The 19079-nt window shown below is 38.0% G+C and overlaps 1 protein-coding gene across 1 annotated transcript in view; it reads right to left on the minus strand.

Moving 5' to 3' along the window:
• The window catches only part of ADGRL4 (adhesion G protein-coupled receptor L4), a 75219-nt gene that overhangs the window by 13307 nt on the left and 42833 nt on the right, over positions 1–19079 (minus strand). The window contains exons 5-14 of the mRNA XM_009648431.2: positions 15110–15265; positions 14514–14584; positions 12623–12796; positions 12347–12530; positions 10000–10116; positions 8702–8895; positions 7281–7451; positions 5559–5762; positions 4035–4255; positions 3874–3940 (exon numbers count right to left, since the gene is read on the minus strand). Of these exons, the coding sequence (XP_009646726.2) occupies positions 3874–3940; positions 4035–4255; positions 5559–5762; positions 7281–7451; positions 8702–8895; positions 10000–10116; positions 12347–12530; positions 12623–12796; positions 14514–14584; positions 15110–15265 (1559 nt within the window). The remainder of the gene's footprint in view (positions 1–3873; positions 3941–4034; positions 4256–5558; positions 5763–7280; positions 7452–8701; positions 8896–9999; positions 10117–12346; positions 12531–12622; positions 12797–14513; positions 14585–15109; positions 15266–19079) is intronic.

Consider the following 19079-nt stretch of genomic DNA (forward strand, 5'->3'; position numbering starts at 1 on the left):
TGGATAAAAGCCACGGAGAGGATTATTTGGATGATCTTCAATTTTGGAAATGTTCCAACCTCAAAGAGCAAGTCTGTATTTTGTTATTATAGAGGTGATCTCAACAAATGATACTGATAGATTTATACTGTTAAACAGCAAATTGCTCCTGTTAATGTTACAACATGTCACACTTCTGAGTCCTGGCTCCTCACGGAGGTATGCCAATTTATTGTGGCAGTGACAGTGGGTACAATAGTCAAGCCTGCATGGCTCTGTCAATACTGCAGAGGTGCAAATCTTGTTATCATGGGTGACTGAACCTGCTGCATGAAGCTCAGCTGAAAAAATTTAATGGGAGAAGGTTGTGGGGGAGAGGTGTATTAGAGTTGCATGTAGCTGCACTTGGAGTAGCACTGATTCTCTTCCAAATTTTCCTTTTAATGGTTTGTAGACTTTCATAAGCACAGCATTAATAGTCTTTGCCCAACCCTTCCAAATAACGTTATTTCTGCCACCAGCTGGACAACTAATACATACCTGTCCCTCACATTACTTATAAGTGGAGGAACTTATCCTGCATCCAAAGAGTTTAAAAGATGAAGTTTCTGCAAATGTCAGTGATGCAGAAGAAAGCCCTTACATAGGTCTGCTCCCACTTGACATGGAACAAGCTGGCATGACAGAGGTGGGGAAATCCATGTAGAAGTCCTCCACAATGGGAAGGAGTTTGTTCTTGGCTGACATTATATGCTCATCAAAACTGCAGCTGCATTACCCTGCAGACAAACTGTTATTTCCATTCTACACACTTCCTATTACAGAGAGATTATTATTGTATGAGTGTATTACAAAAGAAAAGAAAATGTTCTCGGGATTTTTTTTTTTTTTGATTTTCATACCTTTTATCTCTGGAGCTTATATTTGTATTTGCCTCAATCAAGCACGGGTTGTGGCGTGTGTGAATGTTTGTCCCTTAAAGCTTGTGATAAACTCACTTTTCTATTAAAAAGTTTAAATACTTGTTATAAATAATTTCTCCATATTTGTACGCTTTGATCTAATCTACTGCATAGTTTTAGCTAAAATGGTTGTGGTTCTAAAGATTACAAGTATTAGGAGGAAGAAATAAGTTGTAGAAATTATCTTCAGCTTGCAGCTTGCTTTACAAAGGTTTAAAATGCCCTTTCTTTCCTAACGTCATCTAAAGAACTTCTGACCCACTCCTTTTCATGTACAGTCACCAATCTAACAATAATAATAATAATAATTTTTAGATGGGATCAATCAGGCCATTGCTTTACACTTAAGAATTCTAATAGAACCTTAATATTAATAAGCAAACACCTTCAGAAGCAGTGTTACTGCTTAGGCATTCAGAGAACTTAGTTTGGGCTCCCGATAAACACTTGAGCTCCCTGTGCTTCACTACTACTGCAGATTTCAAGCCCAAGGTTGAGTTTGAAATAATGTGCAGAAAATCCATTGGTACAGAACTGGTTCTGTTCTTCATCATTTACAAGTCCTGAATTAGTATTTTTTTTTTTTCTTTTTAATTAACTGTGGGCAGTATAGGAAACTTGGAAAGAGATTGGCTTCTGTAATTAAGAGGAGTTCCTGAGTGCCACTGCTTTGGAAGGAGTTTGATCTTTGTTAGGGTGGTGCCCTTGCAGTACGGTGAACAGGGAGACTGGACAGTGGAAACAGAATTACCACCACCAGCATGCCTTCCACAGAGCAGACATCTAACACCAACTTTGTCTTCTACAGTCAGTACCTATTTTCATAAAGTTTTCCTTATTTTCCTTAGACAATAACCTGGATAGGGCATGAGCAAATTAGCTAGTACCCTGCACTCTTTGAAAACACCCCTTTTGCAGTTCAGGCTGCGATTTGCTACCACCCCATCAAAACAAGCTGTCCAAACACTCAAAAAAATCCCACAGCAGAAGAAGCAGCTTGCTGCAAGCGAGTTGCCTTTCCTGCCTGGTCTAGTTGTGCATGATTACGAAGAGACAATAACGAAGGTATGCGAATACTGTGAAAAGAAGTTATCACAAAATACTTCCATAACACAAACAAAACAGCAAAACAACTGCAGGGCTATTTGCTGTCCAGCTACAGCTCCTTGCGTGTGGCTTCACTTAGGCAAAGGAGTGGGAGAAAAAAAAAGAATCTACCTGGCTGTTATCCATAGGAGGACTGCATTGCTGCATAAGGCCCATATCAACTTCTACCACTTCCCCTTTTTATTTTAATTTGCAGGGATTGCTGGATGATCTGGAGTGCTCAAAGAATGGCTACGGGCCTCAGAGCCCAGCTTGCAGGATTTTCCTCTGTGGCCAGCTAGACTGACACCAAAGCCACTGCAGACCTGCCCTGCTTCTGCACTGTGTTCCTAAGATCCCGCATCAGGCACAGCTCAGCTGGAGCTGAAAACAAGGTTACGGATGCATGAGTTTTGGGCATTTTGTATATTTTGATAATACAGTTTTCCTGTACTGACACCTGAAGGAAGGTGAGGAACAGGAATGAGAGCAACAACAAAAAAATCCCAACCCTGCAGCCTTCCTGGAAGAAAGAGATAAGGTCCAAAGAGGAAATAGAAAATTGTCAGCTTAAACCTAAGAATTGTAAGAATTTCCTAATGAAGGATGGTCTCTTCCCATGATTTTGTTTTACTGTATTAACCTGTCAGCCGTCAGGGCTATCTGACCCCCAAAGCACTGAGCCCAGGGAGGTTTCAGTGCCTTGGCTCTCTCAAAGTCTGCTGTGCTCACCAGGAGGGTGAGATGGGCAGGCATCCCCCTGCAGTTGCATCTGGCACGTTGGTCACAGCCTATCCCCAATCTACAGTAGGAATCTGGGGTGGAATTTGACCAGAATTATACCTGATACTTTATTCAGCTATGAAATGGCTAATGAATTGAAATAAAACCGGTTTACTATCATCTTGTGTGTGTGTGTTAGGCACTGCCACTTATTCCTTCTTACATATATTCTCACATTTATCACCAAACGGCTTAAAAATAAACAAAGGTTTATAACTGACTGACGTAGATGTCACGAGGCCCCACCATTGTACCTTCTCCTCCTGTTAGCTCCAGCTATTGCCAGATCACTGTCACCCCAGTCATACACAATAGTGCCCCATTACAGCTGGAATGGTTTGTTAAACTTTATAGCACTTAGAAATGATCCCGAGGCACCAAAAACGTCTCGATTCAGAATTGAACATATAATACCTGCCAAATTTGCAGGTTTGAAACCACTTCCAATAAGAATTAAAAAGGCCCTCTTCACAGCTGAAATAGGGCTATCAATACTTGACTTGTCTGCCCATGTGAAATAGCGGGTTCTTTTCTCTGACGTCGCAATTTAGTTTAAAATAGCTTTGATGATGACAGGGTATACACGAGTGATAAAACCATAAAGATGACAGTCTAATCTTACAAAGATGACCGATCACTGATAAGAGATTAAGTCACACAACATTTGAAAACCCAGATTATCTGTCTGCTAGGATAGTGTCTGTGTACACCTCCTGCCGAGCCATGCTGAGATGCCAACGACATACAAAGATGCTACTTCTTAAAAACCAGAAATGCTTCACAGAATTTCTCAAACCATTGGGTTAAAAGAAAGAAAGCAAGCAAGAAAAAAAGCTCTGATCTTATATTTAGCTTTTTTTGTCAGGCATTCATTTTTCAGGCTAGTAAAGTATTTAAATGTACAGCATATAAATAATTTAGAGACACTATAAAAAGGTCTAAATTAGCCAATTCTGCCCTATAATTAGCACTCACAGCTATGCTGGCAATGGGTGGGTGATTATTAAACACCTTTTATTATCGGTTTTATGTACTGCAATAAAAAAATGAAAATTATACTTACAAGAATTATTAGACATGCTGGCCCTATAAAACTCCATATAAAGTTATTCTTTGTGCTGAGCCAACATCTGAAAAGTAAAGCACAGAAAATGCCTTGAAATGTGCTATTGCGACTATCACATCCGTATGCATGTTCATTTGGACACAGAAGCAGCGACTTACACTTCTGTGGTGCCATAGTACTTGTATCCCAGCGCGGCGGAGATTCCAACAACCACGGCTGGACTGACGTAGCCAAAGACATAGAAATTCTTGTGCAAGAAACCCTTGTTGTAGATGACTCCCACGACTATAAGGTAGAGGTGAATACCTTCAATGCACATCCATGCAAAAGCAGCTAGAAGGAAATAATGGAGTAATCCAGCAGTAATTGAACAGAAGAGCTAGAAATTCAATCAGAGAAAGCAAGAGTCATAATACTATTAATACGTCTCTGTTAATATATCAGCATATGCACAGCAACCTAGTGACTAAAGCGGTGGTCCAGCAGCCCAGAGGTAATGCTGATTGACAAGAACTTCGCCTACACCCGTGAGCATGTTTGTTCATTAGTGTTTTCTCTAGCAACTGCTAAAATACAGAGACTACATTCATCTTTCAAAATTGGTGCGCCCACAAAAACCATATAAACAAATTGACAAGGTTGATCCCACCATTACCGCTATATGCTTTCTTGATCCAGACAAAGTTCATTTTTATGATTTTGATAACAATGTTATCACAAGGCATCACAAGGAATTATTTCCAAAATAACTTTTGTTACTACAAAGTGTTTGTAAAATGATATTTCTCAATCAGTCAATACTGGAGTGTTACCTCAGGGATAGCAGTTCATATTTTTTTCAAGTAATTTTAAATCATATTCAGCTACTTCTAGTAGGGGTATTTTGATAGGTACTGCAATACAGTTCCCTGGTAACGGGTGATAGGACAAGGGGAAGTGGTCTGAAGCTGCGCCAGGGCAGGTTTAGGTTGGACATTAGGAGAAATTTTTTTCAATGAAAGGATTGTCAAGCACTGGAATGGGCTGCCCAGGGAAGTGGTCAAGTCCTCATCCCTGGAGGTATTTAAAAGACGGGCAGATGAGGTGCTTAGGGACATGGTTTAGTGGTGGGATGGCAGGGTTAGGGTAACAGTTGGACTTGATGATTTTAAAGGTCTCTTCCAACCTAAATGATTCTATGATAATTTATGCATATTTTAATTTCCTAAAACTATTTTGAGATGCAAAAATCAACAGTTCATCTTGTATGAAAAGTAAAAGGGATAGGTCAAGACCTCACATGCAGAAATGAAAGGGGACCCTCCAGCCAGCAGCGCGATGTCTTAAATGCCAGCTTGGGACTGTAGTTCTGGCCTGGCTTTTAGGGAAAATTGTCACCCAGAGAGTCACCAATGTGGCTTTGTACAGCATCCAAATGGATTTGAAAAGTGAAAATGCTAAACACATTGAAGACCACAGCCTTGCTTAAATTGAGAAAGTTGAAATGAAACCCATGGAGCAAAGTCAATATACACCAGGTCAGATTTTAAATGACCATTTTATATTTCCTGTTACCAGGCGGGGAAGTCAGTGTCACTAGAATATTCATACCGATACTAGGAAATCCTGGAAGCAGATGGAAGATCATATCTTATACTGCATCTTTACCACACAAAATCAAGACACAAGCAAAAACTACCCACCTTATTGTTGTTCATATTAATTCCAATCAGAAAAATAAGTTCCGCCAGGAAAAGGCTGCAGCAGAGGTTTTTGTGAATTGTCGTTCTAGTGCTTTGAATTTCACTGAAGAACCAGAATGTAAAAATGCACATGGAGAGGCAAATCAACGAAATAATTATTCCTAGCTGAGTGATTCTTGTAAGAATGTTATAATTTGTAACACCCTGGGGGAAAATTATAATATAATATTTAAAAGAATAGCTTTGCACCTTCTCAAGAAAGACCTTATTCTATAATACAGTTCTTTTCTTCTTTTCTACAAAATATTAATCAAAACTGTTTGTAAAGTTTCACTACAAATGTACACTTTGGGTAATCTAAAAAGTATTGTTTTTTTGTGAGACAGATATAATTGTAGGGGGAAATTAGTAATGAACTGTATACATTCTTGCTCTTGCATTTTCTGATATTTCTTAACAAAACTTTTTATTAACATCAGTGTCTCCTGATATGATTTTAAAAATCAGATCATTTTAGTGAATGACAAATACACTGGCAGTAGGACATATATTAATGTGGCATGAACATTTTCTAATATAAAAGGACTTATCACAGCAGTGACTCAGATAAGCAAAATTGAATAACCGTCTTACTGAATTTGCAACATGATCAAAACAAGACTCTGAAATAACAATCACTTCAAACAAATGCTCTTCCAGATATGTAACATGAACATTCTCCAAAGACACACAGGCTATTTTAATACTGGATGTGAATATTTTCTGTATAGGAATATAGTTACGTTTGCTGCTTGCTATTTGCACAAAGAATCTCTGAAATACATGACTGTGCATCAGCATAAGGGTGGTATTCAGCTGACCATAAAATGTATCTAAGTATTTTTTTTTTCTAAATAAAGGACTGGAGATTATTTTCCTTCCAGCCTTCCTTTTCAAAATAAGTATATAAGTACCTGCAAAGGTTTTAAATTTGAACTGAAGACTTAGGATGCTATTTAGCAACCAGGAAACAGCCTCTATCAGCATGAAATTCACAGTGTGAGAGAACTGTCTCAATACCGTATATTCATGCTAATATTCTGCTTGCTGTCAGTTCTGATACCTTATAAAGCTGCCTCCTGAGGCAGGACCTGAGCTCCTGCAGATCCCCACGTAGACCCTGGAAATCTATGGGGCCTCTTAATATAAGAAGGACATAAATTGAGTGGTGTTTCTCACGATTTTGTGCTGGTCATGAGTGTCCATGTTTAATAGTCATAAACTTCAAATTGATTATGCTGTTGCAAACTCTCAGGAGAGAATTTAAAGCAGATTTTTAGATGCCAAGGTTAGAAAAATAGGTGGCAAAATTTTGCGAGAGAGAAATTCAGGGCCATATGGTTACTGACCACCACTGAATGCCAGCTAAATCCCACAGCAGTCTTAAAGTGGGATTTAAAATTAAAAGCAATGCACCAAAAATAAGCACAACAGACTGTGTATTTGGAACAAGATACTTTGCTGCATCACTGCTCTGTAATACTGCAGAAAGGACATAAGGAAATTCAAACACATATGGGAGGAATTTTGTTTGCTCTGTGCACAATAAATTGTGTGTTTGCTGAACAAAAACAAGAGACAACCTAAAGGGGGAAAAGTACATAAGTTGCGCTGAAATAAAAACATAAGTAATGAAGACAGGGAAAAGTATTAGGTAAAACACTAAATTAAAATAACACTTACAACAGAGCCACCTGAGGACATCAAAACAGCAAAATGAGTCAGATGATTACATTTGCATGAGATATGAGTGGAGTTGGAATGTGTCAGCTCACAGCCTTCTGTAGCCCAGTTGCCATTCATCGTGTCTGCTGAGTAGTTCCAAAATGCACATTTAATATCTTTATCCGCAGTCTGGAACAGAAACAAGATGTTTTACTGATGGCAAAAGGCAGGATATTTCCCATCAAGAGACCTTCCTTACGTTAGCCAGCGCAATTCATTAAAAATTGCTTGTTACCATTGGAAGGCTGGGAAACAAAAAGTACATTCTGCAAGGCCTATTCCAAGCAATTAAAAGACGGCTGGGGATGGAAGCATTTTATCCACACAGCTAACATCCCACCAAACATGTAGGCTCAGATTACTGAACCCTTCTGGCACTTGCAAAGGTGTTGGAATTTTTACCTACTGAAAATGTTGTTATTTATAAAAAACGGGCTAAACCCCAAGGTTACAGCCACATTGCTTGTCCTGCTCATAGCTCCTTCCAAATGAGCAGTTCAAAAACTGAGACTTATTCTGTGCATTTTACAAAGTAATCTGGGATAAAGCCAGGATCATATCACACCTGCTACATCAGGTGCGATGACAGAGAGGGATAAGACCATTAGTATTATTTATTACCATTAGTGCTTACTAACATTGGTCAAAGATTAGGTCCCCGCTGTACTAGAGACTGTACAAATACATGCACGTTTACATAAAGGTGATCTCTAGCTTAAATATTAGAAGGCAAGTAACAATTTTAAAAGCTGCATAACCAAGGTTAACACCTTGTTCCACTGCCCACCTCCCTACAGAGTCACTTTCTTGTTATGGTCCCGATAATTCTTTGTGCCACGTAAGGTGATTCTTCACATATAAGCAAAGTCAGCAAAATCTATACATACTGGAAGTGAAACTCGCAGTAAATGCGTTCAGATTTCAGAAGTAACACAGCTGCAATTCTACAGGTTCTGCTATTACCTGCTAGCTCCATGTTAACTTCTAGCATTAACTTTGAAGCATTGCCTCACTTTTTTTAGCATGCATTCTTAGGCATCTGATAAACCTTCAGGAAAAACCCCAACTAATTACAGAATAGTCAAGATCCTGCAATATTCTCTGGTTCAGGCATCTGTATTTTATTCATGCTACAACCCAGCAAAGATGGCATTGTTGCCTTGTTTTAGCTCCATAGCCATTTTCAGCTGTATCATATTCAGTATATTGCACTTAGGATGTCACATTTGACATTAATCTTATTAGAGAAATAAATGACAAATCCACATCAGGAAACAACAGAATTATGTCTCAATACACTGCAGGTATGGTTACGTCACATAAAATTATTAGCTATTGCTTTGTTCTATTTGAAGTTGATAATAAAAAAAACGCCTTACCTTGGCATACTTTAAGGTAAATGTTATTTTCTCAAGCTCATAGAGTGTAGGTGGATTTGAGCTAATTGCAACAGCTATAACTGATGAGCTTACTGTCTGTCTCTGCTCTGAAGTATCTTTTGAGGAGCGGTTTTTAGGCGATGAAAGCAAAGAACCAATATTGCTATACCGCAGAAAGACAACTGCAACGGTGCCTATCAATCAAACAGACCATGTTTAGTACTTTGTGGGTTTTTATAGAAGAATAAAATTGAAGACATTAAGGAAACAATAAACAATAGACATTATTACTGCTATTGCATAAAATATGCAAAACAGATGGAATCTTTGTGGAATACTTATAAAAATGTTTTAGAGACAATGAAATATAGCTTTATTTAAAACAATGTAACTGCCATTAGAAATAAAAATGTGTGTTCGCATTGGAAATTCTAATTAGATCTATGCATATATATTTTTTTCTAGAGTAACATATGCTTACTGCTGTTCTGCAATTGGCTACACATGTGGCGTCAGGTCTCATAAACTAAAATGGCTCAGACCTGAGGTAAATACTGGGCCTCTCTGAAGCACCTGGCTTGCTTTGACTCCCATTACAGTGGAGCCAGAATGGAAGACACATAGGGAAAAAGCAAGCAAAAAGTATTTTAGGATGCAGTGCTGATCTGAAAAAATGTAATTTTTCTCCCTGGTACCAAGATAAACCACATTTTTTGGTACTGATAGCTGGTGAGATTCAGATTAGCTGGAAGATTAAGATTTAAAAAATCTTTTCTATGTTTATTAGGTTAGGTGGTTTGATTCCAGAGCTGAATAAAGACTTTTCTTTATTTTTAGTGATGACAGTAGTTGTAAGCCATTTCTGTAGCACTCTGAGGTCCAAGCCAAGATCTGGGCCCTGCTGGTTTTGGTCCTGAAGAATACACATTCTTGCACCAGTGAGCTACTCTCTAAATAGAAAAGATGCACCAATTTTTGGAGGAGGAGTGGCACAGAGAGTTCAAGGGCCAGTCCGAAGTCACACAGCAGATCTATGGCTGAAGAAAGAATAAAGCTCAGGTCTCTGATACCAATATCCAGTGTTAAAACTCACTGGATACTCACTGGAAACATTAGAAATATCAGTCTGGAGACAATAAAGGGGTAGGATAGATGGTGATAAAAATACCTTGATTCCTCTGCAGTTAGCAGGGCTGAAGCTCAGTCTTGGTAAACTGCACATTTGTTTTTTTACTACTGGGTACAAGTCCATCTAAGGTGTTTATTAACCCATCTACTCTCTAATCTTTGTTTCTTACCATTAAGATGAGATTCCTCTCTCTTCTTTGGAGAGATCTTTATGTAATCTCCCCCCGTGTATACATGAGGGTGAATGTGTTTCATGTGGTGTGAATCAAAAGCAAAAACCTTGAGTGCTGCAAAAGAAGAAAAATACTGTACAGATCACAGCTCCGTTATGGTCTACCATAATTTACAGTTGGGTTAATAAATGTGCTATTGGATTGCATAATTACTGTGAATTTTAAAAATATATCGTTGTGCCAAATATTTCAAGAAAAATGCTATTAATATAGCATGTTTGCTTAAACCTCTATGTTTTGTTATTTTCATGCATACATTTTGCTCTCATACTTTTTACTCTTTCCATGAAAAATATAGTCTTTTATTTACCTTGCATTAAATTAGGCACTGGAAAGAATAATGTAGGTTACTTTAGCAAGAGCTATTGCTTTATTAAAAATGCATTTCTGAAAGGAACCACAAATCACAATTATAAAAAGCAAAGCATAAAATTCTCTACTGAATAGTAACATTTGATAAAAGCCAATTTTTGAAAAGTATCTATTTTATAGTTATCTATCCATACTACCAAATGCACATTGCACCATGAAATAATGATGTGTCTTGTCAAAAAGCAAACAAACAAGCATCACCCCTCAGGACAAAAACTACATTAGAGGACATTGAGCTCTTTACTTGGTTCATTATAGTGCTGAGTTTAAATCACCCAGGATGGGAACAAAAAACAGTCAATCATGCCTTTTTTTTAAAACCAAACCAAAACAACAACAAACAAATCTAAAACTTGACTGATGGAGGAATATCACTAAGCTAGACCATCTGCATTGCTTATAGCACAGCACACAAAAATAATACAAGCTATTCAATAGACCAGCTGTCAGAAAATGTTTGTCAGGACGTAAGAAATAGTTTTCTGTAGCTGGAGTTTTGAAAAGCTTGTAGTTCAAGAGCTTGCACCATAAAAAGCAGTGGAGAGAGGGAAGGGTGATGTTGTAGGTCTCATCCCAGAATAGATGTGTGGGGTAGATATGAGACCTGTGGAAAATATATTCATGCTGGAAAACAATAACAAAAAATTTTAGTGTTTGGGGCCAGTTTGGAAAAGAGCTCATGCAGTTTCCCATTTTAGAACAAAAGCAAGCCAAAAAATCATCGACCTTTCAAGATGGAAATTTCTCCCCATTCTCTTTATCAGCTTCTTTTGTCACCTTGGTCTGATTACCATCTACACTGCCACTGGAGGCTGCACCCGAATCTCTTCTTGACTTTGTGGCCTCAGCTCTATGGCCACGAGAGCCTCTGTTTCCAGTCAGGGTGGCAGGGGAATGGGGGCTTTATAGCCAGCACCTGGCACTGCTCTGGATCTGCTGCAGACCCAGAGGTGCTCTGCACTAATGTAAATCAGCTTCTACAGAGTTTATGTCATAGAACAAATCCTTCCCCATTTTTTCACCGCTCTTGCTAATTTAGTTTCAGAAAGGTGAGGGAAGAATAGGTGGTTTGACGTGTCTTGGGACCAAAGGAGGAATCTTTCTCATCAAGTCATCTCATAAAATGGCAAACCAGTAAGAAGCACTGAAGGACTGTACTGAATCTAAAATAAGAAAACGGGTCACGTACGGTTTGGGTACGTTCCGAAAAAGAAAAATGAAAGAGTGGCCATTGCCAAAGGAATCAGAGGTGCTTCACTAGGATTTTCAAAAGCGGCTGATATTAGCCTTACTCTGCTCCCATTGAAGGAATGGTAAACCTATTATTACTATGGGAAAATCAGTAGGAGGACACCAGCACGCAGGGAGAAGGTAGGAGAGCAAAATGGTGCAATAGAGACTAACTAACTCTTCTCTGAAATTCCTCTTAAAATGAGAAATTTCTCTGAAAATAAAGCCATGCCAGATTTGACTCTCTAGGTAAAATCCTTACTCCAAGTTCATTTACAATGCCTGCGCTGAACCAAAGAGAGTAAAAAAACCTGTATAGAGCAAATCCGAATTTCATTCCACTGGTGTTTTTTAAGCATGTAAGATGCATAGGATAATTTTGTGCGTGCAAGATGAATCCAGATTCACTACGACAGTGTGACTATAACGAGAGATTGAAAGAGAATCTGAAAGGACAACTTCCCACAACCTCTCAGGTTTTGTCTGGGCTCTGGGCTCAAATGTTCAGTCTTTGAAAATTATGATACCTACACTGAAAGTCAGGTGTTAGTTATGAAATTCATACAAATTAACACCTGCGTGTTTCACATAACACCATTTCTAATCTTCCTAATTGTGCTGAAAAACTCCTCAGTGTAAGCCACATCTAAAGTATACCTTAGATTAATTTTCTTTATTTTACCTATTTCACTTGCATTAACATCTAGCTGTGTTGTTTTTTTGAAGTTCTGTGACATGAGAAGCGTCGCTTGCTCTGCAGTATGCAGCAGCTTAGTCAGGCTCCGTCGTTGGTTATCTACAGGAAGAGCTTCCCAGACTGTAATTTTGTCTTTTTGTAAAAAATTGTTCACGGTGTTTACCAAAACCTGTAAATAAAAGAGCATTTTTAAGCAGAAGAGTCATATGCTATTTGTAAAATAAGAAAAAAACCCACAACGTTAAGGCTTGATCCACTCACATTAATGGTTGTATTGCGAAGTGCTTCATTGTCAGAAATAGAGTAACGCACAGTATTCAGCGATGAATAAGACAGTGCTTCAACATATGAAATCACATCTACAGGTAAAAGCGGTCCCAAAGTATTTTTATTAATTTCTTGCAGCATCTCCAGGGGCGTTTTTAAATGACTAATCTGAAAAATACAAGAACTCGCATCTTAATGAAACAAGTAAAGTCACATCTCTTCAAGTGAAAGTAAACCCAGTGCAAATGACTGATTTCTGTGAATTAACACACGGGCTTTTAAGATGCTTGCCCATAAAAAGAGGCACTATTTAAATCAACAGGCTGACCTATAAAGTAATGGTGTTACTCATGTCTGGTATAACCCTAATGAACAACTATGATTAAAAAAAAAGTCATGTGCTATCATTACAGTGTTTTCATTATCAGTTCAATTTGTCCTAATGCTACAAAACCAACAAGGAAACACTCTGCAAAAATAATTAAATATCAGTGACACGGTTGACACTTTTCTATTAAATTTTAGCTGAAGAGGTGGGAGCAGATGGGCAGTATTTGTATATTTTATGGTTGGTTTTTTTTCAAATGCAGATTATAAAGCACGTAGTTTAGTGAAACTGTGCTGCCTATCTCACCTTCACTGCTTCAGTTTATGAATTGCTAAATGCACTTACATAAAACAATTAGTTTAAAAGTAATAGGCTAGAGAGGGTGAGATGAAGATTAAGATTGAAAGTTTCAGTCTCATGGCTGAATAAGAAAAGAATTCTTACCTCACGATACTGAAATCTAATGAGATTTTATCCACCAAACCCTCCCCAACACCTGATTTTGTAAGATCTGTAGTCTGTGCCGCTGAACAGCTCTTAGGGGGCTGGCTTCGTCTTTGACTGCAGTTGAATAGAACTAGAACACAGGCTAAAAACTAGGCTAAAATCTGACACTGTTATTTACATAAAATTGAGGTATTTTGACTAATTACTTTGATTTAAGCTTAGTTTGACTTCGTATTTTAAAACAACCCTCACTCTTAGATCCTGCTGTGTCATTTACCATGTCATTGCACATAAATGTGGTAAGCATGTATTATATTTAATATAATGTATTACATTGTGGGTTAACATAGAAAGCATGTTAATGCAATGTATATCTTACACTAGGTCAATAAAAGCCTTTAAATTAATATCTTTCTGAAACTCGTAACTCGGCAAACTGCTTAATATAAAATGCAAATATACACAATTGGTTTGAATTTATTTATGCTTATGTTTCATTTATCCTTTTAAATTAGACAATACTATAGCTGTAGACTAATGAATAGTGAATCCATTAATATTCTTTTAATTTGCTTCAGGAATCTGCTTCTGGTGAAAAAAAAAAATCTTCAGTCCAGAGTCTTTGAGTGTATAAATTCTGTACCATTTTGCATACTATGCTTTGAGGAGTAAATATACTAGCATACCAGGATGTTATTGCTCCATTTTCTATTTTGTCACTTGTTGACATTACTTTTGTAAGCTATCTTGCTGCCTTCCACTCTGAACAAGCAAATAATTGCGCATCGGTAAATGCAGCAGTGTGTAACTTCAGAAATTACAGAAACAGTTGAGTGATTACCACACTTCTGAATTTTTCATGCATCATGACTCACTTTGCTGGAAACAGAACAGGCATATTCCCAGCAAGTTATTATCATGATTTGAACATACAACCCAGTTCAAATAATTTGAAATTATTAAAGAGACTTCTGTAAACATGCTTAAGTTCAATTGTATGCTTCAAGCATTTGTTAAAAGCTCCTTAAGAACTATTATAATTGAAATAACAGTTTCAAACAGAAACAATTAAAGGATTTGAAAATTAATCTATAAACCAATGCTACTTACTCCAGCTAAAGTTCTATTAATATGTTCAGTTATACAGTCTTTGTATAACTCACACTTGGCCTTCGGATTTTCTGTAGAAATTAAAAAGAAACTAATTATATATTGCAGTTTAATCAATGTTCAATATATACTCATTGTAAGAACTCTTTTCTAAGTAGTTCCCCAAACCACCAGCATTCTGAATTTACACACATCAGATGCAGCACTCCGTTCTCAAACTGCAACTACTAAGACTTTATCTTGGCCCAAGTTACAGCATGAGATTGGACTCTGAGCTTTTGTTTTACTCGGGTAGAGAGCTTGGCCCCTTTCCTTGGGACTTCCGTAGGTGGAGTTAAGAGACAGCTCAAATTTACAGAGAGGAGTACAGATCTGACAACAATGAGGAGGCAACCATTATTTCAAAGGGATTTCATCACACTGTTTAGCAAAAATACATTTACGAAATTATTCTATTCTCAGGAAATGTAGATGCCACTGCCTTGCCTCTCCTTCATGTCTCGCTGATTAATCTCACTGAAGATAAAGAGGCACTGGTGGATTTCTCAGAAGATGTAGCTCTATAATAACACATAAACCCTTATAATATCATGTACCTTGGCAGGAAGTGCCATCATTTGGCTTAAACTGCAATTTTCCTGTGGATGGTTGATAACCTTCCTTACAGGAGCAGTTAAACCCTCCATCCACGTTTTCACATTTTGCATGATCTCCACAGGCAACAGTTCCTTCATTGCTGCACTCATCTACATCTGCAAATATCGTGAGAAATTGAATTTTTTATTAAGTATTTACAGACTAACACCTTGCTGCTTTGTTGATAATAGCCCTGCACACTGCAAGCAGTTTTATAATAAAATTTCATGGAATAAAAAAGCACAAGACCTAAAAAGGCAAACTTAATGGCAAAACACCTGCCAATTATAATACTTAGGGATTGGAAGGATAAATCATAATTGATCATATTTTTATACCACCACTTTTATTACTATATAATACTGCATTGTTCATGTTTTAAAACCATGAGTGTAAATATTAATTCTATCATAACAAAATGCTCGGCATGATGCAAATCATCTGAAATCCATTTTCCAGAGATTAGACTAAATAGATTTTCTCAGCCTTATGATTCAGTTAGAAAAGAGAAAGAAAACTGCAGCTTTTCCTTTTCAGTCATGGCTTTAAAAAGATGCTACAAAAGATCACTCTATCCATCTCGTTAATCTAAGATTTAAGCTCTGTGCCCTTTAAAGTGCTTGGCATGGCTTTTTTTTTTTAATCCACATTTAAATTACATTTGCCTAAAATGGCTTTTGTGCTTCTAAATAATTTGCCATTAGGAAGACACGTTCAGTAACTGGGTGGGGCACAGTCCAAGAGTAAAACTGATGAATTCCGGTAAGGGAGTCCATGAATTGATCAATTTAGGAGAGCTGGGTACTAACTCTCTGGCTGGAGTAGGGATTATTTTGCATTATTTGGTTGGCTGAGGATAAAGATCAAATAACTCAACGGAGAAAGTAAACTGGGAACAATACCAAATAATTCTGAAGAATAAAGTAATGGACTGTGAAATGCTGTGCTGGAAAGGAGAAAAGAGTGAACAGCTTTGGGACAGGTATATCTGATGAAAAGGGTTGAAAACTGAAGAAGTGACACATGAGCAGATTTAATTGAACAGCTTTAGAGGAGAAGAGGCTGAGAACTGAAGGACAGTAATGGCAGGGAGGGGAATGGATGAACCGGAGAGGAAGACAGCCTAAGTTAATAACTGGCATGACACTGAATTTGGGAAAGGACTTGGTGAAAAAGGAGAACAGATTAACCGATTAGTGGAGGAGAACAGCTACCTGAATTGATAGGATGCCTTTGTGCTGCCAGATGGGTGTTAAGAACAGACAGACAGAAAGCAGATATGGGGGGCTGGAAACACACTATTAGCATATAGGAACTATTTTGGGGCTCTTATTTTGATACAAGATTGTTGGTGGTTTTCAAAAAGGAGTAGAACAAAAATGAGCAATAATGTAGGTGAAATAAGATTGCTAGATAAACAGAAATTGTGGAAGAATGGAAAAATACACTGCATATCTATGGATATGTCTAGGGAATGCAGAAAGATGTCTGAAGGGTACCTGGGGGCCATCTGCCTGTTTGGACAGGATTTTTGGTAAATTCATAGAACATTTGCTAATAATGGCAAGAGCGCCTCCATAATCAGATGGATGCTTTTTTTTTCTTATGGATACAGGGCAACTGCAAAATGTATCCCAGCAGTTTTGGCATCCACACAGTTTTTGCTGGTTTCTGTTTAATTCTCAGCTCCCTTTCTTCTTCTCACAATCCTAGAGGTCTTCCTGGGGTTCAAGGAGATGGTCGATGTCCCACCCCACTTTCACATCCCTATTTTCCTCACTGAGCGGTGGCTCTGACTTGCACCTGAAATGCTATGTTTTAAGCCTGAGGTTCAGAAGCCCCCATTGCAAAGCCACTCAGATCCCACATGGCAGAGGCAGTGAGGTGGGGCTGGAAACGCATTTGCTCTCCCCAGCACAACCATCTCTGCTCTTTGGGGGAGCCCCCAAGGAGGCCATGGGTTTGAATGGGTTGGTGCAAGCACTGAAGTTTAAAGCGTGAGGTTAAATTATGATTATCTGCGTTAGGGCAATAGCTTGTTTCCATATTTAACGCCCCAAACTGCAAATGTTTCTCTTTAATGAGCTGAGTTTTGCATTATCCATGTTTGTATGGTTTCTGTGACCTCAGTATTTATAGTCATGGAGCTAGCCATGCTACACATCAATGAATCTGGCAAAAGTAAAGAAAAAGGGAGAAAAAAATGTGATATAGTGCTACACACAGGCTACCTCATAATTAAATGCTGTCATTTAAAGACATAAAGGCTAAAGTTCTTACTCTTGGTATTTAAATAACCTCTCACATCAGTAAATTATAAAGTTCTTTTTGAAACAAGTGGGTGCCTGTCAGTGCCCTGTTGTGTGACTCTGTGTCAAAGACAGAAAACTTTGAGTGAATTGAAGTGGCAAGGGTGAAAACCATGACAATACCCATTTGTATAGCTAGAACACACATCAGCCTTACAGCAAAGATTTCTTTGGCCTTGTCAGCTACTTGGAGAAGGACGTGTACATTTTAGCAAGATATTTAGCATGTAATGCAATGATAAAACACCAGCAAATGACAACAATCTTTGCTAAGACTTACAATGACTTATAAATATAAGGTTTCCATGTGATTTACTGATGCAAATATTTCAAAATTATTATGCTATTTTGCTTTTCATGAACCTTTAGTTTGGTAAATCATTTATTTGTCATTATTGGGTAGTCGCACAAATTACCCTTCCTTTCGTAATTATGTCAGATATTAAGTGTAATGGAGATTTTAATGAGAATTCAGGATTATCCAGAACAACAGCAGAAACTCAAGCACCAAGGCACATCTCTGGCAACAGGATGGCTATTTAACGTCTGATAGAGACACCCTGTTGAGTATATGCAAATGGACTTTCTGCAGTTGAGTTGTCCATATGGAATGAGTCCATATCACGCCTATCTAATTTACTGTTTCCTGGAGAAAAAAAAACAACTCCTGGATGACAAAATTAAAAGGCAATATGCCTGATCTTGCAAGGTACTAATCAGCTTCGTATCCCTTTTAAATCAATGAGATTGTCAGGGGCAGCCAACAATTTGTGACAGTTGCAAGAACGCTGCTTTTAAGTTCCTGCTTTGAAATACTGTGTGCAGTAGCTGTAGGTTTTTGTTTCTTTATATTTTGTAGTTATGCCTTTTTAACTGAACATGCAATTGTTGGACCACACATGGACAACAGCTTGTCAGTGCTTTCAGCAATCCAATTTTACTGGAGCTTTGGGGCAAGGATCTCAAACCGTCCTCCTTGATCTACTATGGGAGTGGGACTGGGCCGCCAAGGCTTGCGCGAGTAGTCTTCACAGCAAAGGTTGAAGAACAGCAGCTTTTTAAACAGAATAGCATTTGCCATAGCTCTGCAAAGAGCCCTGGCCTTTTAGTAAATATTCAAAACAAATCCTGGAGCTGAACTTTGAAGCTTTTATAATAGCTGCGATCAGAAAAATAATATCACCAACACCACTTAGGCTAGTGTGAAAATAGATTTATAACCTTTTATTTTATTTCTGTGCTTTGTCACTCCTCATTTACTGCAGCAGGCAAGGAAATTCCAATTAAATTAAAAGTACTGAGAACAGTTATTATGTTCAGTCTTGCCAATTACTGGATTGTACCTACATCGCTTTGATTCTTCACCAGTCAGTCAAGACAGCTTGATGTCTACATTATACCTTCTGCTTATTAGTAGCTTGCAAGTGATTGAAAAGTCCAATTGCAAAGGACTAGATGTTCCCTCCCTGCGTCTCCATACTGTGGAAGGCAGCAGCACACACAAAGTAGAAATGAAAAAGCCTATGAGTGGCACCGGTAAAAGGAAAGTTAGGAATGTGGCGTAATGCCATATCCCAGCCACTGTACAACTCCCCTGTCACAGAAAAGGATGTGATGGAGA

Source organism: Egretta garzetta, unplaced genomic scaffold, assembly GCF_000687185.1.
Source record: "Egretta garzetta isolate BGI_Z169 unplaced genomic scaffold, ASM68718v1 scaffold31, whole genome shotgun sequence".
NCBI classification, from domain to species: domain Eukaryota; kingdom Metazoa; phylum Chordata; class Aves; order Pelecaniformes; family Ardeidae; genus Egretta; species Egretta garzetta.